The sequence below is a fragment of the Balearica regulorum genome, chromosome 1, assembly GCF_011004875.1.
Source record: "Balearica regulorum gibbericeps isolate bBalReg1 chromosome 1, bBalReg1.pri, whole genome shotgun sequence".
NCBI classification, from domain to species: domain Eukaryota; kingdom Metazoa; phylum Chordata; class Aves; order Gruiformes; family Gruidae; genus Balearica; species Balearica regulorum.
The window spans coordinates 63053062-63078337 of record NC_046184.1 but is presented as its reverse complement, the minus strand read 5'-3'; the positions used below and the strand labels follow the sequence as shown (position 1 = coordinate 63078337).

At 45.6% G+C, this 25276-nt stretch overlaps 1 protein-coding gene across 11 annotated transcripts in view; it reads right to left on the bottom strand.

The window, feature by feature from the left end:
• The window catches only part of HIPK2 (homeodomain interacting protein kinase 2), a 131091-nt gene that overhangs the window by 5728 nt on the left and 100087 nt on the right, over positions 1-25276 (bottom strand). For 4 of the 11 annotated variants that reach the window (XM_075754938.1, XM_075754947.1, XM_075754956.1 and 1 more), the window contains exons 6-13: positions 24537-24721; positions 22117-22176; positions 20572-20734; positions 17754-17973; positions 16045-16166; positions 11349-11491; positions 10795-10974; positions 7872-8153 (exon numbers count right to left, since the gene is read on the bottom strand). In XM_075754938.1, coding sequence (XP_075611053.1) covers positions 7872-8153; positions 10795-10974; positions 11349-11491; positions 16045-16166; positions 17754-17973; positions 20572-20734; positions 22117-22176; positions 24537-24721 — 1355 coding nt within the window. The remainder of the gene's footprint in view (positions 1-7871; positions 8154-10794; positions 10975-11348; positions 11492-16044; positions 16167-17753; positions 17974-20571; positions 20735-22116; positions 22177-24536; positions 24722-25276) is intronic. The other 7 variants (XM_075755029.1, XM_075755013.1, XM_075755020.1 and 4 more) reach the window with 3 other exon arrangements.

The window sequence follows — 25276 nt, the reverse complement described above, 5'->3', positions numbered from 1 at the left end:
TAAGCCAATAAAAGTGATGAATATTGCATCAATATTCCTCTCTCCTTCAGTAGAAATGCCTGTAATCATGCATTTATGAGTATCCACACTGCTTGCCCTTTGCAGCTACCCTTGGCTGCCAGTTGGGAAGAGATATATATTCTCTACCTCTGACAGTTATTACATTTTATAAAGAAAAATCAAGTCACTAAAGAGTTTTCTGACAACTGATAAGGTCTAGCTATTCTTTTACAGTCCCTTCCTTACATAAGTGGCTGAGCTGCTGAACTGGAAATACTTGCTCTCCGCTGACACTTGACATGGGAAGGCTGAGCTGTAGAACTGGAAAGGTATTTTTCTGTGTAATCTGTGCTATGTTTTCTTTTAAAATGAACATAATTTTCACCAATGTGATTGAGGGCTTCTGAAAGCAGGGAGGATGAGGAGCCTTCTCCTTCAAAGTGTTATAGCTCCTTGGTTACAACAAGAAAATCAAGTAGATGTTTGATTAAACAAGTAAGTGACCCCAAACCCAAACCCTTCTAGAGAGAGGGAGCATAGCAGGATAGTAAACTCATTTCATGGATGGGAAACTGGAAAGGACCAGAGCTATGGTCCTCCCAGGCCTTACGCAAGTGCTCAGCACCACTAATACGTGTCATCCACTAAAGTCAGCTGGACTGTTCCAGTAACAGAGCTAGAGCACATGCGTAAATATTTGCAGGAATAGGGCCCAAGTGATTACCCTCTCGATTCAGCAGGCTGCATCCTTTCAAGCGCACGAGGAGTCCCATCGAAAGCAGCTGCATTTTTGTCCTTAGGAAATGTAACGACTGTGGTTAATGTTAGAGCAGGCAGAGAAGTCAGTCGGGACTATTCACACACACCCAGAGCCTGGCACCTGCTGTACTATAGCCCGCCCTGGAGATTAAGGGTGGGAATTTCAAAAGCATCAAAGGCCCAACTCATGCTGAAAATCAGTTGATTCACAGGCTTAAAGATACACATTAAGTAAAAATGGGGGCTTTTGAAAATTCAACCCAGAAGAGCGAGCGTTCCTCCTTCTCAAAGGCTCCTTGATAGCCAGCCACTGCCCTCCTTCCAGCTGCTCTCCCCACCTCGCACTAATGCGGGAGTTATCTGTGTGAGGTCCAGGCTGATGTATTGCCTTCCCCGCTCACAAACTGTCAGGACTGAGAGCTTTTACCTGTTGACACAGAACTTGCCGACTCAGCAAGCTTACTGTATTCCTATAACTCAGCCACAGCTTTTGGGGATGTTTGTGCTTACACAGAAAAATACTATTAAAAGTCCTGCCCCCTTCCTATTAAGATCACTCCAAGCCTGGTAATTGCTTTCCCTCCTGCAAGCACAGTAGCAGCAGCATACGTGATTTAGTAGTGTTGAGAGTCGGCATGTGTTCCTGGTCAGCTTGCGTGCCTGCCTGCATTATGTGGGTAGGTGTATTTTAATTCTCCAGAGGAGGGAGAAGGGAAGATTACCAAAGTGGCATCAAATCCATCTACACAGACTGAAAAGCAATAAGCCAGGAAAGCCTTTTAACCCTTACTGGCTGGAGCTGCATCCTCCCTTTCAGAACAGCAGCTGGAAGAAATATGCATTGTTTTCTACGTTTACTATTAGTTTATGAGTGATAGCCCATTCCCACCTGGTCCCAAAGAGCTTGTTCTCAAACTTCGGCACAAAACAATTCACATCTGTCCAACATGCAGACACAGAGCACAACAGTGCCTTCAAACACGCAGAAGCAGGTCTTAGAGAAAACTCTCTAACATGTACCACCCTCGTGAGCGCACAGCAGAGAGATGAACGTGGGTCCCTATTCCCCACAGCAAGGAAAGATCTCAAGGAAAAGTCTAACGGAGGAAAGAGAAGATAGCTTGTGCATAGGCACTGGGCAAGAAACTAAGGTGGGCATCTCAGATACTGTTGATGGACAGGTGCCAAAGGTAGATGTTGAGAACGAAAAGAGAAAGGAAATTCAGGAAAAGAAGATACTGAATTAGGTGTTAAAACAGCATTGGAACCATTTAAATAGCCAAGGACAAGGACAGGGACAACAGCTCTTGTAACAGTGCAAATTGAGATGATTTCTGCTTGCTGAAGGCCCAGCCCAAAAGCTCAGTATGTGATAGCACTGCATGAACAGAATCTTTTTCCCTTGAATATCTCAAGTTACACCAGAACCCCAGAAAAAGCGAATGGAGTCTAGCAGGGGCAATTCTTCAGTGCACAGTTCACCCACAGAGATATAACCCTTTCAGTGTGGCTGATGCTATAGCAACAGAGGCTCTTGGCTCTGAAGGTCACCAAGATAGCCTTCTAGTCTGGGGGAAGAAGGCACCCATCCCACAAATGTGTCTTTGAGCTGGTGTGCACATATACCATGGCACGCTAGCTTTACATCACATCTACAAAAATTCTTCTCCAGGTTTCTGAGAACTTAATAGCATGCAACCTTTTCAGTTTGTTGCTTCAGATTAATCCACCTATTCTAGGAAAGTATAGAGTCAGCCAACAAAAAACTCACACTACAACTGCAATTGCTCTCTTCACGTTGAAATCTTGTGGCAGGCATAGCTCAGTGTTGAGAACATGCCCCTCTCTCTTCAGCTCAACCTCCATCCCAACCTGTTAATCTGCTCTCACCTTCTTTGTGATGGTAAGAAATATTTATCAAGCACTACACTGAGGCCATTTTATTAGGCTATACGTGCTGTAGCTATTTAAGTCATATATACGGAATCGCTTAGCAGGTTGTAAAGGTTCTGCTGCTGAAGGTTTGCTGAGAGAGCTACTGTCTATCTCTGTTATTTTAAGTATTAGTTGCATGTCAGTGTGTCTTCTGGAGATGGAAGGCAGCAATCTTTTTACCAGATGACTGTGGTTAGTCAACGTATTGCTATGCAGAGTCAGTGCATTACTATGCACAGCATAACATCGCCACAATAGGCTAGATGTCAGAGAATTCCAAATGGTATTTTGACCCTCACACGCGCACATCAGCAAGCTGGCAAAAACACCTGGTTTGTGCCTGCCTGCGATTTCTGTGCGTAAGGGGAATGAAGGCCCTCTGACGTAGGCTCCACCACCATTACGCTATGACGTGAATAAGGTGAATGAACGATTTGCGTCAGCTCATGCTCAGTTATAAAGGTGAGAGTCACACAGAGACTTCACTGTATAGTTTACCATCTTAAGAAAAAGCAAAAAAACTCAACCCTGCAAGAATTTCGGGCCAGAGAAGATAGCCAGTAAGACAGTTACTCAGTATGCCCACATGACAGTTGTGGTCAGTCTTTCTCGCCCAGGAAGACAGAGATTACTGTGAAGATCCCACGGAAAGCCAAACTGGAGAGGTGTTACTTATGATGCCAGTGCAAACACAGCAGGCAGTGGGGAAGTGAGGGGCTCTCCTGCCTCTCTGGGGTGGAAGCACCCTCAAAACCACCCACCTCAAGGCCATCACTGTATTATTTCGAGAAAACAGTCATATTTTCCTTGGCTGCTGCACTCATTGCTTGGATGGGAAGTCATCTAAGCACATCACAACGGCCACCGCCACTGCCTTTCCTTCCACCCCTTCCTCCTGCTGTGCTCTGTGATGCGGCCCTTGGCGGGCCGCGGAAATACCCCTCGCTGCTTGACCAGCGCAGCCCGGCGCATCCCCCCTGCAGGACCACCTGTGCTCTCCCTCCCTCCCAGCCACAGCTCAGCCATCCCAGGCTGCACTTGCGCCTCTCTGCTCCGTGTTTAAGTTGTTGCTTTATTTTTCTCCACTTCTAAGCTTCAGAAATATTTAATCAACGGAGGATTTACATTTAAATCATTGCACCGTGTGAAGTTGCTGTTAAGTACTGGGGAGTACTTAACCCCTACTACTTGCTGAATATGTGTGCCGATTACTGAGATTGCAGTTGCACTGTTTGTCTGTCTGTCTGCCTGACTTTCTTGCTAGGGCAAGTAGAGAAACTTAAGAGGAACAAATTTATAAGAAAAATATCAAGTCTATGCTCTGTTTTTTACTCTCTTCAGTGCTTTACAGGTAATGGTTAGACCTAAATTATTCTTTCCAGAATAAATAACAGCACAGCAGTAAACATCTCTTTAGCTTATAGAGGTCTCTGTAAAGGATGCTGAATTGAGAGTCTAGAAATTCACTGGTGATAAACAAACAGGGTCACAAAACTGTTTCCTGTCCATATAATGCGGTTTATGTGCTAATTTTTTTCTACTGTTCTATGGGACAAAATGTCACGTGCAAAACTTTGTGGGCATCAGGCAAAACCAGTTTTAGTCAGTCAAAATGTTCCCTTTTTATTTTGACAATTTCAAAATTTATTTCCTTACATTTTGAAGGAAGAAAAAAAACCCCTCTGTTAAACCAGAAAAAAGAAGTCTTCCCCTTAATTAGTTAATCACCTAATGTTTTGTTCCCCTTAAAAAAACAGTCAAAATCTTTTTGCATTTTTGAAGCTTCCCCAGATTTTACTGTGTTGGGGGTATTACTATAAAAATCTCAGTGTAGCCTGCAAAAAGCCTTGGTTTTGACAAATTGACTTTTTTAATCAGGAAATTGCCCCCTGAAAATCTCTGACTATTTCTCTGAGAACTGTCCCTGCCGAACTGTACCTGAGGTCCTCTGATTTTTGCCCCAGGCATGGGGCCAGGGCCCAGTAGATGGCCCCCTTTGACAAGGCTCCATCGAGCAGGTCCTCCAGAGTCCACCTTGCACCACCTCCCCAGCACCTTCACCCAACAGGAGCCCAATACTTTCAGATGACTATTGATTTTAAAAAGATTACACCAAGCTACACTCATCAACAGGGCAAAACACACATGTGAGTAAAGAACGAGCAACGTGTTGTCCTGCCTGCCCGGTCGGTTGGGATTTCATAAACATCCTACTTGAACATCTGTGCTTTTCATTAGGAAAAGGAAAATTCTGCCCATATCACAACAAATTCTTCAGATTTTTCTTTTGCCAATAAAAAAGTTACATCCCCTGTACTAGAAAAGCTCTCTCTGCTGCTCTGGTATTACAGAGAGTCTTTTCTGTCAGAGTAAATCCAAGCTGTAGGGCTCATTTACTGCATCAGCAGTATCATATTTTATCAGCATTACCAGTCCTACTTAAAACTGAGACTTAGGAGCTCTTACATCATTGAAGGAGCTACTACTTTGCACAACCACAGGTAGCTCTAATCTTTCTTCGCCAAGCAATCCATAAAATAAACATTTTTAGTCTCATGGGTCAAAGAGAAATTTCCAGTCCCTCAGAAAATAAGAGAAGGAAGTGCTGTCGCAAATTCAGGAGCTGATCCAATGTCAGTGCAGTTAATGCAAAGATATCACTGCTATCAATAAGATGGGATCAGGAATTAAATTTGATCTTCCAGTGCCATATGATTTCTGTATTCTAATCTAGAAAAAGCTAATATTGTTAGGATGTGACCAATAGCACATTTCAAGTTATTCCTTAGTTTTCACCCCCACACCACAGCTATTGCCCGACAGGGTAATATTTGCATAAATATGGGCAAGACAACACAATCTTTGCACGGTTTCATTTTCAACTCAGATCCTGAACATTTGGGCACTGATTACAGTACAGTACATACTTCAGTGTCACTCCCACTTTTCTCAGAGCCAAAAAATGCACAAGAAAACTTGGAGGTACTTTCCTAAATGTGACGTGTTTTCAATGAAAAAGACCTCAACTTTGGCAGGGGCAAGGCTCATTGGCATTAAACGCTGATGCAGCTTCCTTGACTGGAAGCTACATTCTTACTCCACAGGAGAATCTGGTGTTAGATATGCCCAGGTCGAAAGGCTCCGAGCGAGCTGATTTCACTCTCCTGGAGACTTTAACCAACAATTCTCATTTTGGACATGCTGTTTTCCATCTGTGTCTCTGCCCCTAATTCTCCACTTGCTCTGGTTACATCTGCACAGGCAATTCCAAAAGGCGTCTGAGAACAGCCCGTATCCACATGAAATGTCTCTACATGGCTCAGAAATTAAATCTAGTTCTTAAGTTTTGGTCTTCCAGGAATGCTGTTGCCCTGGCACTCTGTATACGTATGCCATATGGATACAAAAAGTAGCCAGGGATCTGATCCCAGGCAGGAACGTGTCCTGAATATGCTTTAGTTATATCAAAGCCAGTTTGTTTATGTAAGTCTGGCTCCTGGGACTACTTTCCTAACCCCTCGGCAGACCTTGCCCAAATATTTCAATACCCCAAGCTCCCAACTTGATTTCCAGACATCTTCCAGAATTTTATTCTGTCTGTCTCCCTGAATATGCTTGCAAATAGCTACCATGACCCTTGGGATACCTGTCCTCTTCATGCTGCCCAAACTTACAACCTTAGTTTTCAGCATCTCTTTTGTCTTTTCCTTTCTATTTTCCTCATTTCCAGTCTAGACTTCCACACTGACCTTCATTCAACTCTTTCTGGAAACACGCTTCTTTCTCCCTACCAAACTAAGGAATACTGTAGCAATTTTTTATTTTATTTTGTTTTAAGGTGAAATATGTTATGCTGTCCTGTGATCAATTCCCCATGATAACCACTGCATTCATGGCAAGTTTGAATGCAAGAGGCACTGAGCTCTTGCTGCCCTTTGGAGTTCAGTGGTAGGGAGGAGAACAGGAAGCAGCAGTGGCTGGGGGAAGGTGGAAATTGCAGCCCTAGATGCCTGAATTGTATGGCTCCTCATTACAGATTTTTAGCTCCTTGAGGCCAAACCCATCTCATTTGTTCTGTGCACATTTGCAGTGCTCCACTTATCACCACAGAGCAGAGATGCAGAGATAGAGATAGATATCTCCAATAATTAAAGGGAAATCTGCTGTGGAGCACGTCCTAAATAATAATGAAAAAAAATTCTCTCATGACAATACTGGAGGGATAAAGTTAAAAAATTCCTAGCACATTTACCAACATAAAGATGGTAGAATTATTTAGCTGTTTGCAAGGCTACTTCTCTACAATTTATACAGCAGAGTGATATCTTATGACTGGCATCAGATGGGATACCTAGAGTGCTTGCCTCCAATGAACGGCACTGAAAAGAGTGTCCTGGAAAATGAAGTCCTCTCTCATCTGCAGCAGATGATCAGCAGTGGCAGCTGTCCTGGGCCACACCGTTTACTCGGGTGAGTTAATTCTCCCGAGGACCAAACTTGTTCACCACGGTCTTTATAGCCTTGTCTACACCCCTCTACATATTCAGTCAAAAAGCCATCAGTTTCTGCCACTTAATAGTTCAGGGATGTTTTGGCAACACAATCAGAACTGAGCAAACCCTTGTAATGTATTTACCATTATCGAGTGTTTACAACACAACCACTAACCGGTTTTGGGACCTTTTTACAGAAAATAGCACATATGGAAGATGTCATTTAATGCTCTTTACAACGCCTGTATCACTTCAAAAGAGAAAAGACAATTTTAAGCTACCTTCCTTCCAAGCCCTTCTCTCTGTCTTTGTTTCAAATAGCTATCTGACTTAAGGGGCTCATCAGCATAGGATCTCTAAAGTCTCCTTTCAACAGTCCTGTGAGATAAAAACCCCCTATTATTTCCTCTGTGCCATAGTTTGTCATCTGTAAGAGAGACTACTACACTTCTCCAAGGTCACACAGCAAATGTACATACAGCACGGTAGGGAACATCACCTAAATCTGCAGAGTCCTCAGCTAGTATTTTAGCCTTCCCATCGCCTTATTTCTCAAAACAAAAGATGACCTGGGTGCTGAGACCCAACTGTAACTCCTGGGACCCTACAGCAATTCCCGGGATACTCCAGCCCTCTGCTTCCATCTCTCCTGCACACAGAGAAGAGCGGAGAGCCACTGCTCACCTGGTGGGCGCATGCTTCTGCTCCTCCTCTTCATCTGTGTCGCTGCTGATAGTGATGACACTCACTGCGGGGCTAGGGGTGTCGGGAATGATTATCGTCTGCCGCTGACGCTCCCGCGTGGTGCTGGTCGCCACATCGCCCCAGCCGCACGTGACGGAGGTGCTGCAGGCAGGGCTGTTGTGCACCATGGCACAGCGGGGAGGAGTGTTTTCCTTCACTCGTTTTGACCGCTGAGGCGAGCTGATGGATTGAGAGGATGAAACTTCATAGGTGGATGCATTTCTGGAAACGGGAAAGGTTATTAGTTGGTTAAAACTCTGTTTGCTTAAGCTGCCCGTCACCATGGCTTTTGATTCCTGGTCTCCGATTCAGTGGCACCAATTTATGGAAACTGCAAAATTGGCGAAGTCTCGTCTTCAAAGGACAGAGTGCCTCACATGACATTCATATAATTGGCTGAAAAGTAGTTTATTTTGGTAAAAAAATTCCATTTTGTTTTCCCTAGAAATTTCCAAATGAGAAATGCTGCCCCCCAGGAATTTGCACTGGGAGGTAGAGGCTAGTCACACAGCCCAGACATACAAAATACAGGCAGGCATGGAATGGCTGTTGCAGAAGGAAGAACCACCCAAATGATAATCCCTTTCTCCTGTATCCTGCATGGATGCATCATAACTAGATATTTTTTGGCCAGAAAAAGCTAAAGGTAAAATTAAAATTTGTTGTGGAAAACAACAATCATTTATCAGGAAAACTGGTGCTTTCAGTTGAAAATTTAATTTTCTGTTTAAGAATCTTATCAATGAACATCTCCTGCCCAATGCTTCATCCTCTAGGATAGTGGAGTCCCATGGATGACAGCATGCAGATGGGAGGACATATACTCAGTTCCATTTCATTCCCATATGAGGCAGCAGATACAGCATATATAAATCAGAAAGAAAAGAAGAATCTTTTTATTATGCAGTAGGAAAACATTCTCAAGTCCTGGGTTGTTTTGGTTTTTTTTTTTTCAGTCTGCCTACTTCAGCTTCCCTTCCTGACAATTGGAAAGGGCCCACTTGATCAGGGATCTGAACATGGAACCTGTCCACTACGAAGCGTGGCACAGGTCTGAAGGTGGGAATATTTACCAAAACACACCAATTAAAGCCCATTTTACTCATTTCCCACATTTTCTTTCTTTCTTGTATTTCTTATGCCTATTGCAGAGCATGTGCAGATTCAAAAAGAAAAAAAATAAAAGTTCTGGCTTTGTTCTACAGTGAAGCCTGGGCTGCATGTTCAGCTTGGCCCAAAAGCTAACAAAAGAAATAGGTGGCATCCATCAAAAGGAAGTCATTCTGGACGTATCGCACTATACCAACTTACACACGGTCTTTTGCATAACAAATGGCTGCACAGTAGCATTTGCAGTGCTTTCTGAATACCAATGAGCAGTGTGGAGTACCCTCCTCTCCAAAGGAGCACGTTCCTCATTTGGCTACAAAAGCGTCACGATTAATGAAGCTGTAGAAACCCACTGCTCTGAAAGGGTCCAATTCTTCCCGGACACTGCCAGCCTGCCCCTGGAGAGGGAAGGGAGAGGGGAGGCCCTGCACAGGCACACTGGTTGCAACAGGCACTCTCTTTTACTGGCTTGCTGGGGATGTAGCTGCCTCTGCTCTACATTACGAATGGACTAAGACAGCTGGAGCCCACCCAAAGTAAATGTAGCATTAGAGAGCACATAAACGGGAAGGATTTAAATAGCAGCCTCTTAACTAGAGTCAAATTGGTTGTGAACTCAGAGCTCCTCTGGTCCCAGTCCAGTCACCCAGGAAAACCACAATCCTGTGTTTTTGCCACTGCACAAGTGGTGACCCATTTTGGTTCTCTCCCCTGCACTGGTTTGTTTTTTTTTTGTTTTTTTTTTGTTTTTTTTTAAAGAAATGTGCTAGTTACACAGCCCAGAGGACTTTCCCCAGAACAGCTGCACATACATCATAAATGGCCATGTCCTCTAGGCAAGATTACAGGGCTGTGACAGGCACCGCAATCATCCTGAGTTGTGCCACATAGTATAAACCAAAATCCAGTCTCCTCCTTGCAGAGCCAAATGGTCCTACTGAGAGTTGATAGATTTAGGTGTCTACGGACTGCCCCTGTATGAGATGTCCTTATAAAGTGCTCCTTGTTTTATGCTGCCATGATTATAAAAAGACCAATGTGGGTATCTGTTGTTGGTGTGTATTGCTGAAGATAGGGGCCAACCACCTACACTAGGAGCTAGAGAGCTTGAAGGTGGCCTAAAGCCACCCCAGTCCTCCACTTTGCATGGCATTAAAACTCAGAAGATAGGTCAACATCCCACTGCTTTTGAAAAGGCAGATAGTGTGTGCACGCAACAGGTACATGTTCCTGAAGATGAGGTCCCCTGGAGGTGCACCACCCTGTGGAAGCGTAGACAGTGCACCTCAGGAGTGCTTTGAGATTACATGGGAAGAAAAGGTTTGGCAACTGGGCATTGCACCACACTGGCCCGAGAATATAGTTACATTTTTAATTATTGTGACTATAGGGCCTCAGGTTATCACAGCTATATGAACAGGGCCTGAGTCTCCCACCTTGCATCCCCTCCAGTCACTAACTCCCACACAAAATGGAGCTCACTGGGTATACAATGGGTCTGACTACCTCTTACACCCCACTCTCCTGACATGGGTGCAGGAAAGGTGAGGCACCAAAGAGCCCAGTCACAAAAAGCGTGATCTAATCACTAGTGGGCCATGGAACAAACTTTATTTTGCCCCACAGATGTCAGCAAACACAACCCTTGTCAGCATGCCTGCATTGAAGGGCCGCATTCAGAACAACCCAGGTAGGGCCTCCTGCCTCACCGACACCATGACCAAAGCCAGCACGGGGAGCCACGCACACTCACCGGGGAGCCGACTGGTGCTGCTTACTCTTCCTGGTGGAGGTGGTGGCGGCGGGCGGCTGGCGCATGACGTGAGCAACACCGACGTTGACAGGCTGGGCTGCAGGGAGAGTCACATGGCTAGCTAACAGCGCAGGCTGCTGCATGATGGGGTTATAATGGCTGCCGTGAGCGTGGGTGTTTCTGCAAAGGGGGGAGACAGGCATACGTTTAAAATGCAACCAGCGGCTCTTCAGCAGGCTCTTTCGCAGGCTCTCATTGCCTTCACTGAGGCACCCTCCTGCAGGGCCCACTGGGCTCCCAGTCCTCCTAGGAAGGAGCATTTTCCCCAGGGAACTGACTGAAGGGAGCGATGTGGGTACAGGACTCCGCTTTGGGGACAGGGAACAGAGAAGCTGCCTGTAGCTCTCAGATAGGGGGGTGGCAGGCTGCAGCCTCTGCCCTTTTTCCCCCAGCTCTGCAGCCTTGCAGAACCCCATCCCTCCACCCCGACTCTTCTCATGCCTCCTCCAGCACCAGTGGGTACTTCAGGGAGCCTCCAAGCACGTCCAGTTTACCTCCAGTCTGCCAGCGGTTGGGTGCCTGCCATGGACTCTGGGATGACAGTCGCGTGCTGGACAGAAGTGTGGGTGGCCACCCCGGTCAGCTGCTGCCAGGCAGGAGGGAGCAGGATCTGCTGAGTGCCACTGGGCCACGCTTGCTGTCGGACAGAGGGAAAACAATTTCTTAACAAGAGGCATCGTACACTGAGTGTGGTGGTAGTCTGTGCTCAGTTGGGGCTCCTAATAACAGTCATACTACCTAGCTCTTACCACTTTTCAGTCATAGATGACAAATGCTGTTAGGAAACCACAGTAAATGCAGTAAAAGTCATCAATATAGAGAGCACAAAGGAGGGAGAAAAAAAAAATCCCTGCCATTCAAAGCAGCAGCTGTGTTTCAGGTTAAACTGGGAATGGGAAGGATCGAAACTGGTGGACATTTCAACCCAAACATCAAACCTTTGAATTCTGACTCTCTAGATCAGCTGGGCACTATGGTCCCATTGTTATTTTCCCCCTCTTACAGCCAATTTTCCTTCCCACCCCAAGAGGACCCTAAAGGACTTCAAGAACTTAAAGGAACCTAAAAGGAAAATTAACTTTTCAAGGATCAGTAAAGAGAATAGGAGGCTGAAAGGCTTTTGTGGGGAGGAAAAGAGGAGGAATTTGGGGATACCAAAAGGGAGTGAATACTGGTCACTGAGCGCTCCTCAGGAAGAACATCTTGCTGCATGGGCCAAGGAGCCCAGCCACCTGCTTCCAGCTCACCAGGAGTCCCCCGGCCAAAGTAGAGCGGAGCTGTGTGTGGCTACACATGGTGTGCCTGTCCTCTCCATATGCTCTTTGGCTTTTTCTGAGTGGATGCCCCCCTTGCAGGGGTGGAAATCTCTGCCCTGTGAGTTGAGCCATCGCTCTGCTATGCAACTATCCCTCCAGCTGTGCTGCCACAGGCATGACTCAGGGCGTCTTGCTCCGGTGACTCCACACACAAGTCAGATGATTGTTTTTTTGACTTGGGAAACTTTCTCTGCTATGTGCTGCCTGAAAGCGGCTCCAGCAGCTTCTCTGGGTTGGGGAACACAGGGGTAGTGGCCACAGCTCTCCTTAGTCCCAAACAGCACGACTATATTGGACCAGTGTTGTATTGTCTCTCAGCTCTGAGGAGGCTAAATTTTAAAGAGGGGAGGCTTCTTCCAGGAATGCATCTGTCCCCATCTTCATCCTCACAAGAATCCTGTTAACTATCCTCATAATTCCCTCCTATCCCCCAGTAAAAAAAAAAACAAAAACAAAAACACCAACATCCCCAACCTCACCCATCCCCAAAAAAACCCTTTTCCCAGTTCTGCTCCAAAGTTTGACTGCCTTATAATTTTCCACATTGCTGAATTAGATGTAAAGGCTGCTATGGTGAGGCCTCTCTACAACGCCTGCAAAGGATGGACAGTCACAGGGCTCCTGAGAGCTCTTCATCTCAGGAGCCACAGCCACAGACTGGTGCTGCTCAGAGCAGGTAGGTGGAAGAAGCAAAGATGCAAAAAGACTAGGGAGGTAAAAAAGCTTTTTTTTTTTTTTCTTTTTTCCCCAGCTTTGATTTAAAAGAGGAGACTAAACTACTGTTGCAGTCATTCCCAGGGGACTACCTGGATTTACTTGCAGAGAAAACTGCTTCCTCCCTTTTCAGGAAGAGAACTGAACAAATCTAAGCTCCCTTCCCAACTGCAGTGCATAAATTTAGATGAAGTGTCAGGGTCCAGGCACAAATTCCTCACTTGTTAGGTAAGGACCACTGAATCATTTAGTCTGCAGATAAGACTTGTCTAGGCTGATCCACTAGCACAGCGTGCTGTGCTTACACACGGGAGGTTTGTGCCGGCAGCCGCAGCCTGTTCTCAGTTATTGCATTACCGCAAAACTGTGCCGCCGCGGCAGAGCGCCGCGCTGGCCCCTGCGCTCAGGAGGTGGTGGGTCACCCAGTGCGACGGAGCTCCTGCTTTGGATGTAGAGCAAGAACGACTAATGGAATAAGCGTGTTTGTTTTGAAAGCCGGGACCTCCATGGGAAGAAGTGTTGTTGGGAAGGAATTAAAAGGAGAGAAAATCAAGAATTCAGGGCATTATTCAAGGACAGGGGACAGTTCTGGGTCACATCATGGAAGTCTGCCAGAAAACTGTACAGCTTTGTCTCTTTTGAGATCTGCAGAGAGCTATTAGTAAAGACAAGATCAGTCCCCTTTCACTGATCTCTATGCATATAGTATGTGGACACACTTGCTTGAGAGGGTGAAAATAGACCCAGAGAAGTTACAAATAAGTTACTTTGGCCACTGGCTCTGCATCTTGCAGGCTGCTTGTTCTGCCTAGCTCCACACCACAGGCTGCAGACACACAGCTGCCAGAGATGATGCTCAAAATCCAGCACTACCTCTGCCCTGGGTCTGTCCAGGTCCTGGAGCTCCTTCCCATGTCCCTCCTCCGGGACTGCTGGTCTCACACAAAACACAGAGGGAGAGCTGGATGCTGGCTGGACTGCGATGCAGTAAGGCTTTGCCAGCCACAGCCATACCGACGTGGGCAAGCAGAGACCTGCATGGCGTGCTGGGAGAAAGCCCGATGGCACCACACAGTGCTGGGAGCACAAGGAGCAGCATCATGCCTGATCAGGGGGACAAATAGGGTGGGTGGAAGACAGAATTGGGCTCCAGAGGCGCTACAGTCTCTGCTGGGGACAGTCCCTCTAGTAGTTGGAGCAATCGCACAGTCTGGTCTGAAGAGCATTAGATAAGCAGCTGTGCACGAGAGGGATAGCTCTCTGCTGAGAGAGACACGCAGCCGCTCAGAGATCAGATGTGACTACAATGCATTACAAAGAAGCTGTGTTTTTCCATTCAGGAAACTGGAATTGGGTACAGATTTGTTTATCAGACCAGCTGCTAAGCCCTAACTGAGTGAGGCCCGCAGACACCAGATGCCACCGGCATCAATCAGAGCACCTTGCCATCAGAGCAGCAGCTAGCATTTCTCATCATGTGAAACAGACAGATATATCAACAGGCAGACTGCCTCTCTTTTATTAAATCAAAAATTAAAAAACTATGCAAGACAGGAGTGTTTCTCATAAACAGCTTAAATTCTCTTGTGGAAGTGACAGTGAATAAAATGTCAGTAGAAAGTATGAGAGGGGCAGCCCATGAAACGGGAGTTCATGTAGCAGGGGCCGCAGGGGCAGAAAGTGGTAGCAAAGCTACTTCTGAACGCTCCCTCCCTCCCACAGACTGCATGGTGACCCCAATAAGGCCACCTTGAGAATAAAGAACGAGTTGGAGGTCCTGAGATCTTTCAGATGCTTCAGACCCTCACCCCCTCAAGTCCCGTGTAACAGCACACCTCAGGAGGCCTGGCAGAATGGCAGGGGCGTGCAAAGCTCTGTCACCTTCACCCGCTGCCTTGGCTGCCTTCTTGCACAAGCAATAGGTGCCCACAACCAGGCGTGTGCCCAGACTGCTTCTCGCTTTGCCATTGTTTTTGTTTCCGCTGCCTCTTAGGCTCTCCTTTCATACCAAAGAGAGAGGGGGCCCACATAGGCTGTTACGACAGGCTGCAACAGAAATAGGTTCAATGTTTCAGACAGTCCTCTAACACTCAGCTATTGGGACGGGGCAGGGCACATTAGCTAATGGGAACCACGCAGGCTGCGAGTTGTGTTTTGATCTGCCTTCACCAGGTAGCTGTGACTGGCAGCTGGCAAAGAAAGGCAATTGCACCAACAGTCTTACCCCAGTAATGCAATGCACAGGCACAAACCCTGAAGTCTGCTGGTACCTAACTGCATATGACCGTGCTGGCATTAATGAAGGTGTGGCAAATCCTGAGTCTGAGGCATGCATTTTTGACTTGTAGGTCACCTTTTCCAGGCTGCACAAGTTAGTATTAAGTATACAAGGTGCTTTTTTTTTTTTTTTTCCCTGCCAGAAACATGCCTGATACTGGCAGAGGTGCCATGGCATCAGCTGAAAACCAGTAGGGGCAGATTCACTGAAGCCAGCACGCACAGGAATGAACTGCTCTTCCTTTTTGGGGAGCTGGGGTTCCCCTTGAGGATGTGCACGTGATTGGTGGTTCCCATTCCCGTTTGGTTTTATTTTTTTCCTAGGAGGAACCATGCTTTTCCTGTGAGGGCGTTTTGGACAATTGTGCCAACAAGTGCTGCTGACAAGGAGAGCTCCTTGGCTGTGGGGCCCTTGTCTCTGCTCCCTACATCTCTCTCATAACTTAAGAACAGAGGGGCAGCTCAGAAAACAGAAGGGTGCAGGCTTAAAGCATGAAAGATATTTATCGGCAGCATGCAATTCACCAGCACAACTCCCAGTCGTAAACCACCACTGAAATTGTGAGTTCAGGAGGATGTAGGAAGATTATTACTGGTTCCTCCTCAGCAGAGGCCTGATGGCTTCCCCTGAGGCCTCCCACTGATTCGAGTGGAGAAGCAGAAGGAACAAATGTCTTTCCAGAGGCTTTTGCAACTCTGACATAGCTTTAAGCCGAACAATGAACTGGGGGAGGTTTGGGCATTTCAGAGAAAGCTAGAGACCCTTATATGGCTGCCCAAGTCTCCAAACTGCATCACACAAGTAAAGCTACTCTCCTCAGCCTCCAAGAGCTAAACAACACAAAAAATACCTGCCAACCTCAGTGTCTTCAGAGCTCCTTACCTGTGCGAGGAGTCCTGGCTGGATCTGAAGAGGTTGGGCCCCAGGAGCCTGCGTGACAATGGGAACGGCATTCTCCATCCGAACTGAATACCCAGCATGCTTCGAAGGGGAGGCTTGTAACCCTGTTCCACCAGCACAGAAAGCACAGCATTAGCCATCAACAGCATTGCTAGGAACGGGGGTCTGGTTTTAAAACCAGTGCCTAAAGGCACTTGCTGAGTTCAGTTTAATTGCAGTCTTCGGTCCCTCCGAAAAACTGGGCTCTCAGAGACCCACATATTCTACCCCAGCCCAAAGATGTCCATCAAATGTTGATAAACATGATACATGCATAAGGATGCAGAAAAGACATTTACAAAGATGTTAAGGGATTGAGTTCATATTTTTAAGGGTACCTCGAATCTGTGGGAAACATCTCAATACAATGTGTACAGGGAAAAAAGGAAGAGGTGGAGGGAATGGCTTCTCCACATTCTGGTTTGACAACAGAAAATGGTTCCCTTGCCAGGCAAAACCCATTGCTATATGAGAAGGCTCTCTTTAGACTTAAGTGGGACAGAGGGACGGGAAGCCAGAACTCTGTACTCCTTCAGCCTTGACAGGAATAGGTGATTCTCTTTTGCAGAGCTTCTCAGGACTCATATTTAAAAGGGTCTGATTCGACTGTAATCTAGCACACCCCAAACTCCAACCATCGCTGACTCAGCCACACATCAGCCTAACTGAGCTAGAGGAAGCTTCCCTCTTCACCACCTTAGTGCATGGCACAACCTGTGCTACCTCCGCTGCTTTACAGCTTTCTGAAGACAGCAAGCGGAAGATGTTAGCTTGCATATTCTAGCAACACAGCTCTGAAGTCAAACCCTTGAGATGTATTTTAACTATGTAGAAGAGGTCTAGCTAAATTCCCCTAGTTCAAAAGAGCTTTGATAATCTTGCAGAACATTTAACAAGTGCCTAGAGACTGCCGCAGAGACAGGCTTGTAGAAATGAAGAGCAGAAGTTGCACCAGCTGAACCAAGGTCTATTTAGACCACTTCCTACAGATACCTGGCTAGTTCTTCCAAATTCCTACAGCATGTAAAGTCAAGAGAAGGACAAGTGGCTACATCTGATCATCACCCAGGTTGTCTGACAATGGTACCTGCCACTCATAGACACAGACAGAGCTGTTTGCAGCAGGGCTGGAGCTGAAAGAATTGTACTGATAAGTGGTCACGAGTATCTGCTATGGTAGCAAACCTTCATCTCCAGCAGCACCACACTCTCTGCTGCATTAATCTCCTGAGTCCATCCCCCTTTTAACAAATGAACCCCTGAGAAGCAATGAACTCATTATTCATGTACTGATTTACTGTTGTTGAAGGGGAAAGCTTTCAAGTTTACCAAAGCGAGGCAGAAGAGCCTCAAAATTTCTGTTCAGAGCAAAGGACAACAAATATTGCATATTCTCCCCCAGCCCCTTCTCAGTGCCTGCCCCGTTGTTTTAGACCAGCCATCTCCAACCCATGATGTTGGAGGGGGCTGCAAGATCCTCCGCTGTTGCAAACATTTCCATCTGCAACAACCTCAATGCTCTTAATTACTAGGCCAGCAATTTTTCCACCATATGCTCTGCGCTAGGGAACCTTGTTTCCAACAAGAGCTAGATGAAACAGCAGTGGGGAGGGAGCAGCGACTAGCCAAGACCTGGCGAAGCTGTTACTTACCTTGGAAGCCTGGTGGGCAGACGATCAGAGCTTGCTGGAAGGGGTCGGGCCGGGCACAGATCTGCGCTGTTCCTGTCTGCAGGGGCATGCTCCGCTGGGCCACCGCAGCCATGGACGCCGCTGAGGGCTGGTAGAGTGCAGATTGGTAATTTAGTATGGAGACCTCGGGGTTGGCTAAGGAAATAGTGGCACTGGAGGAGGTGGGAGCCAGGTTGGTGGTCTAAAGGAATGACGGGAATTAAACAAAAACAAACAAAAAATGAGGGAGATGGGTACGTTGGAAGAAGCAAAATCCAAAAATAAAATAAAGAAGTAAAATAGCGTAAGATAAAGTTGGAAAAAGAAAACCAAACAAAAAACAAACAGCAAACCAAAACCAAACAAGGGGTAGAACAGGACACTGAAGAGCACAGAGGCAAGGGCAGTGATGGGGAAAGGAGCACGATCTGCCTGAGTAACTGCAGCTGTACCATGCCACGGGACCTCCGGCCATGCGGCGCTGCTGTGTACTGCTCGGAGACATAGCGTGTTCTCCAAAGCAGAACTGTAGCCCCATTTATCGCCCAACTGGCTCTGATTTGCAGCATACAGAAGATAGGTTTAGAAAATGCTACTATCCCCAAATCATGTTGGTCTCATGATGCACATAGCTCTAGAAGCTGCTCACATTTCTTAGGTAAAAGAAACTCAGCACCTCCATGCCCTGTGAAGCCTCACCTTGAGAGGGGAGACTCATTCCAGCCTTTCCTCTACCTTGTATCTAAGACAGCACATGCCCCTTGAATTATGTTTTGAATTTGAAGGAATCAGACAGCATAACAGCAGGTAATAATAATACTTTCAAAGTCCAAACTTCCCTTGGTTTGACTTTAAAATCTCTCAGAGCAGAAACTCCAGCAGGGGATGTTGCAAAGCCACAAAAATCAGCCCAGTGTTCTGCAAAATATCTAGAAATCTTACTGTGATTTGTTTTTTTATTTCGACCAAGTCTGTAACAGTTACAGACAAACAACCCCTAAACAGCTCTGTCACTTCTCTATACAAATATGTCCTTAGCATTCATGTCTAGGCAGCTAGGCTCTACCAGACCAGAGCCCACCTTGCCCCTCCACCCAAATGCACCACCGTCACTGCTGGAGGTAGAACAGACAACGCTTTCTCATGGTGGATCCATGAACCCAGGACAAGGCCTTGATCAAGGCTGTAGTAAGCAACAGGCTCAGCATTTCGCACTGCCCTGGTTGCAACTGGGCCCAGGAGGGGTACCCATGCTGCACTGCCACAGCCACAACCACAGCCATGAGGGATGCAATGGTGAAACATTTCTTCTTCTTCCTCCTCTTCTTCCCCTCTCTATTGCAATCTGTTCCCTTGTGCAACACACCGAGCAGCAACCACGACAGCTCCCACACTCCTCATCTCAGGAGTTGTAACTGGAAGGAGGCAAACGCCAGATATTTTGCAGAGACAAGGAGCAGCAGAGAGCAAAGATGAGCAATAAATTGAAGAGAACGACGAAAGGTTTAGGGCTTGTTCAAATTAAAACACCCTTCCTGGAAATGTTTCTAACACTTCTTCTAGGAACACTAGAGATACCAGTTCTGCTCACAACAGACACCCCTTATGAGAATTCAGAGATTACCATGGACCTCCCCAGCTAACAGCTGACCTTAACATCAAGTGAGTTGTGAGGAAACGAAAGCAAGTCTGCATTTCCTATGAGCAATTGTGGTACAAGTAGTGTCTCTGCCCTGCAGCTGGGCCTAGGGGAGCGTGTAGCACACATTTATTGAGTCAGCATCTCCGAAACAGCCAAGAAAGGGAAACAGTGTTTGTAACTAATACCCTATCACACCAAGCCATAACCTATCTCTGTCTGCATCTGCTTAATGAATTTTTCCAAAAGACCTTCTGTGATCATATGTATCGAGAACTGAGTCATGAAGTCTTGGTTTCCGAGTGACACAGGAACACCCTGCACATCTACACAGACTCTTCAGCTCCCTTGCTTTCCAAGCACCATTTCCGCAACACCACCTGCAATTTCTAGAGTAAATCTTGAGCAGCCTGTTCCCAAAAGGCTTAGAAGACAGTAGCTATTTCTTGAGCTTCAGTCTCCTAGAGTGCTGTCCCTGGAGAGTTTCCTTTCGCTCTTGTAATATACAGTACTGCAGTAAACAACTTAGCCTGCTAGTCACATAAAATTTGTCAACCCAGCACCCCCTCACACTGAGGCATGTAAAACTAATACAAGAGCCCAAAGCATGATTACAAAGCCACCCACCAATGGAGTGCAATGTGTTCGGAGCAGGGGTATGTGTACAGAGTCACCACGTCAAGTGTAGCACCTGGAGTAAAACCCATGAGAGGTAAGAATGAACATTACCACTAAATTCTTCTTTCCTGTTGATCGGTTCCAGTGCTGTGTCTGTTACAGAATGGTTTACATTCTTTTCACTTCAATACCAATCTGAAGAAGTGCTCTAAGATCACAAACGTTTCTGCCTGACCCACAGAGTGCAGTCCTGCTTGCTGCATTAAGGGACTAATGAGCTTTTCCCCATAGCAACTTTCCAAGTAAGCAGGATTTATCACCCCCAACAACAACATAAACAACAAGGGCAATATTTCACTGTCGCACGAAATGTCACAAGATTATCGCTTGCCTGAAGAAAAGAGAATGAGGAGGAGTGGAGGAAGGAGAGTAAGAGTACCACCTTTTTGCAGGCATGTTAAATGGGATGCCACTTTGCTTTTCATCTAAACCCTACTGATGTAAGTGGTTCAAACACTGGCTGTTTCTGATTGAAACCCTTACCTGGTTGTGGACTGTGTTCAGCTGGTTGTTAAAAGTCATGGTCAAGTTGGTTGATGTACTTGGGGCTACATGGGTGATGAATGGTGTCTTGCTCTGGTTCACGGTGTCATACATATTCACCCGCCGCTTGCAAATCTCCATGTTCTGGAAGCAGGACTTGACGCTACGTAAGGAAAAGGGGAACAAGGAAGAGACAGAAAATCAACCAACCAGCCAGCTTAGGTAACAGTTCACCACAGTGGCCCTGGATCAGGTCTCCACGGCAAGCTTGGCACTTTCTAGGCTCTTAAAGCCCTTTGCTATTTTATGCAGGTCTCTCAACCAGTGAGAGTCAGATTAACCCTGTACTGAAGAGGGTCAAATGGGTGTCAAGATGAGAGCAGCTGCTCTGGCACTCCTGGGTGCCCCCATGGGTCTGAGCACTGCAACATAAGCCACAAAAGCAAGCAAATTGGTTGCTCTGTAGGTGGCAGGGCAAGAAATACAAAGTGGCTATTTTAAAAGACTGAAAGAGACTGAGAGCAAGCAAGATAGATAGACACTGCTTTTTTCTGATGATTGAGCCTGAGAGGAAAAGACAACTCATGCTTTCTGCCTCAGTGTAAGCCTAAAGGTAGTTTTACAAGTCTTTTGCAAGGAAGAATTTTGCTGTTCTTGGTTACCGAGACCCCTGAAAAATCTCACTTGTTCCTTTTAAAAAAGTAGTTCACTGAGAGCTGAGTCCAGCCCAGTGGTTAAAACATTGCCCGTCTGGCTAAACACTTCTGCAGATGCTTATCTTAAAGCACATGAGCTGTCCTTTTGCAGTCAACGGGACCATTCATATTGCAAAAGGTTATGCCAAATCACATTCATCAACGTCCCGAGGGCATCAGGTTCTGAGGTTATCTCAGGCTGAGAATTGGATCGCTAGGGGGAAAGATTACAGCTTCTTTCTCTACACAGACTTTCATTTAAATGCTATTGATATAGCAATGGAAATTTTGAGAAGTATCGTATTTTGTATCCCCAGCAAAGGGGATGAAATACTCTCTGCATTGCTGGAGCACTCTAGGTGTCTGACACATGAAACTGCTGGTATTTCATTTTTATAATTGGGATACCAAAGCACATAGGGGTTTATGAGATAACAACATAGCGATCTTGCACAAAACTGTATTTTTAATAAAATCTCATTTTTCCAAGGTCTAAAAACCAATACATGTTTTCCACAATTCTTCCGTAATAATTGTTTTTACAAACGTGACCTCGGAGTCTGAAACACAACCCAAAAAAGTATAAAGGCATTTATTTTATTTCCATTATCCCAACCCAGAAAAATAGAAAATCCAAGCAGTGAAAATCAGCTGTAGCTGTAAAAAATCAGCTGTATGCATAATTTTTTTTGTAATTATCTAAGCTGTTAGAGGTAAGGGAGCTAAACAAATCCTCACATAATTTTTAAGAAACAAAATTTCCCTTCAAAAGGAACAAGCTCATATGATCCCTAGGGTTGGTCAGGAAGAGGACCTAGATCTTTTTATCCCTATCTTGTCTCTTACTCACATGATCATCTTTCTTCTCTTAGAGGTAATATCTTGATAACTGGATCTGTGCCATAAACACCTGCAGACAAGACAGGCTCAGGACACTGTGCATAGCTGTGCATTATGTGCATTCATTTAAAGAACTATGAAATATCTGTAAGTTGCAGAACATTTCAAAAAATCAAACACTTACAAATATAGAAGACTATTGGATTGCATTTTTCCAGTTAAGTATGAATTCTCCCTCCAAAAAGCAGAAAGCACTGGAAGGAATATATATTCTGTATATGGTAAACTGTGTGTAAAACCAAATGGTTTTATATAACAAGGTATGATCTTCACTAATGTAATACTCTGTCTTTCCTTTAAAAAAAGGGGAAAAAAAATAGTAAGGCAAGGACAGAGCAAAACAGACAGAAGGATTGAGGAGTACCCAACAATTCAAGAGCCAGGCAGTTAAATAGGTGAAATGGGGAACTAAACTTGCTTTGCTGTTTGCTTGGAAGTAAGTAGAACAGCCCGTATCAGGCTGCTCAAACTTGCAGCCTCTCTGAAGCACGCCACAGCAGAGATTGCTTCCAGAAGCTACGTCTTCCATATATTCTCACTTTCTCTGCTGCCTGATTTACTTTCAAGAGAGATTACAAATCCCTGCATCTCTCAAGGCTTTGAAGTTTCTATTCTCAAAACCACAGGCAATCACAGACAAAATTTCCATCAACCTGCCATGCTGGTCACAGCTTATTGCTCTCTTTACCAATCACCGCTTCCAACATGGAGGGGCTGCGTGGGGTTATGCACCCGGCTGGCACAGCATTTAGTATTCAGAGACCTGATACTGAATTTTTTATTCAGGTAAAATTCTCACTGCTATTAGCCCCCGATGATATTTTCAACCTTTCTGGGGCTTTGCCTGAGCAGCCATAAGTGAGCACTTCAAAATGAAGATGTGATTATGGTCTGCTGGGTTAGTGGAAAGATTTCTGATGGCAATGCATTATGCCACAAATCTCTCCTATCTTATACAATGAGTTGTTACACAGTAAGGAGGACTGTTGCAAATTAAAAAATTTTTGTATATGATGCTAACACTGTTAGAAAATACTGTCTTTTTTTATTTATGAACATTTTTATATGAAACTTACTTTCTCTCTCTTTAGCACAACAATCTCCCATCTTGTTTTCGTTACATTTGTCACTTACTATCTACTTATAGATAACAATGCTCAAAGATGTCTGTGCAGGGTAAGTCTGGGTCTACACAGATCGAGCACCCACTACCTTCTGGTAAGCAGCTGCTCTTATCTTGTGATAAATGTAACAAAAAGGCAGCTACAGCTCCTTCACAGAGGGAAAACTACCTTAAATGAACTTGAAATACCACAGGTAAAAGCACATATACAGGCAGGAGAGGTGACACACAGTAACCTGTTGCTCTGCAGTACCCCCACAAACATACTCTACGGCTTTTTAAGCAGTCCCCTTTATTTTCATACCTGAGATCCTCACAGCCTTTAAACACCCGTGCACATGGCACCCAATGAAGTACAGTGGTGTGCCAGCCACACTGTTCTCCTGACAAGGTGAAGGGACAGCCTGCAAAAGCACCTTGAACTGCAAAGTGCTGTAGACCATGATGTTCAAAGCAAGGTGTCCTGAAGGCTTTGGAAAACTCCCATTATGTGTCTGCCTTCGTTTGCACCTGGGCAGCCTGGCCCTACATGAACTCCCCAGGGGACAAGAGGAACGTACTGCGCACAGGTTTACTGCGTTTCAGGCTGCTGCACTCCGTGACGCAGCCTTAGGAGAGGGGGGAGTCAGGCTTGAAGGCGTGACTCTTCTTCACATCTCCATCAGGCAGTGAAGCCCATCTCCATTCCACAAACGTGTCAGCTGAGGTCAGAGCGTAGTGTTTAATGTTACACAGGCAGGCAACAGCAAAGCTGAAAACTGAACTCCTTGTCCCATTGCCTGTGCCTGTAAACTAGCCTGCTGCAGAAAAAGGTCTTCCCTTAAAAAGCAAACAGCCCCAAATTGACTCCTGCAAGATGGGAAGGTTCTGGGAGGAAGGGTTGGCTCTCCATTGCAGATAAGGTTGATTACTGCAGTAACAATCAGGACTATATTACTTTGAGATATACTGATACTTTCAGCACTAATTGCATAATTTCTTCTGCATTTTAATGCAAACATATGTAATTATTGAATATTTACATAATGAATGTAGCACACGCTGCAGTGTTTTAAATGCCAAGCACCTACAACACAATTCTTGCAACCTTAAGAATCGGCAATCCTCTTTTCTTTTAACCAGAAAAAGATTAAAACATAGGGCTTAAGCATCCTAATAATGCCCCTCAGATACTTTTGGTCTCCACCACAATCAGCTCTCCTCTTCAGCCCTCAGTTCAAAACCCAAGGGAAATGAAAGCCACGTACTGTGTGCTGTGAGGGAAATCGAGCAAGTGCGTCATCGTGACAAAAGGGTGGTTCAGAGTTTCAATGGGTGTTATTCTCTTATCTGCATCTATCGTCAACATCTTCTTTAACAGATCTATAAACTCCCGCCGGTCTGCCTTTTCCACCAACATATCACTTCCTTCCAAATCTGTTGTCATGTTCACCTAAAGGAGAAAGGACAAGGATGAGCGCTAAAGGGAAAGAGCAGATGGTCAGGTCTCCAGCAAACTGTGTTTACTCCTTGTTGGAGGACATGCCCTGCAAACCTCCCTGTCTAAAGGGGTAGTTGCTGAAGTCACACGGCAGACTCTGCGGTGGCTAGTCATCTGGCTTGTGCATGTCAGATCTCTAGACAGACTGTAAAGTGTTCAGCTCGCTTGGGTCAATGGCTAATGAAACACTTAGTCACCCTCCACTGAAGATTAACAGCTTCCGTGCGGTAGCAGGCAAGCTCTGATAATCAGTGTGTTTATCATACAAAGGACTGCACTATCATATAGTTAACTATGCCTCCTGTGAGCAAGAAATGATATATAAAATAAATAAAAAATGTCAGTAGGTTTATGGGAAACATCCCATTTATGTATCACGTGCCAGGCAAAAAACCCCTTTATGTTATTTCATCCATTTATGTAGTCCTCCATTTCTGCGTGTTTGCTTGCGAATGCTGCAACGTCTAGACTTTGCTAGCACAAACTCCAGTTTGTGCTCGTGTTGTG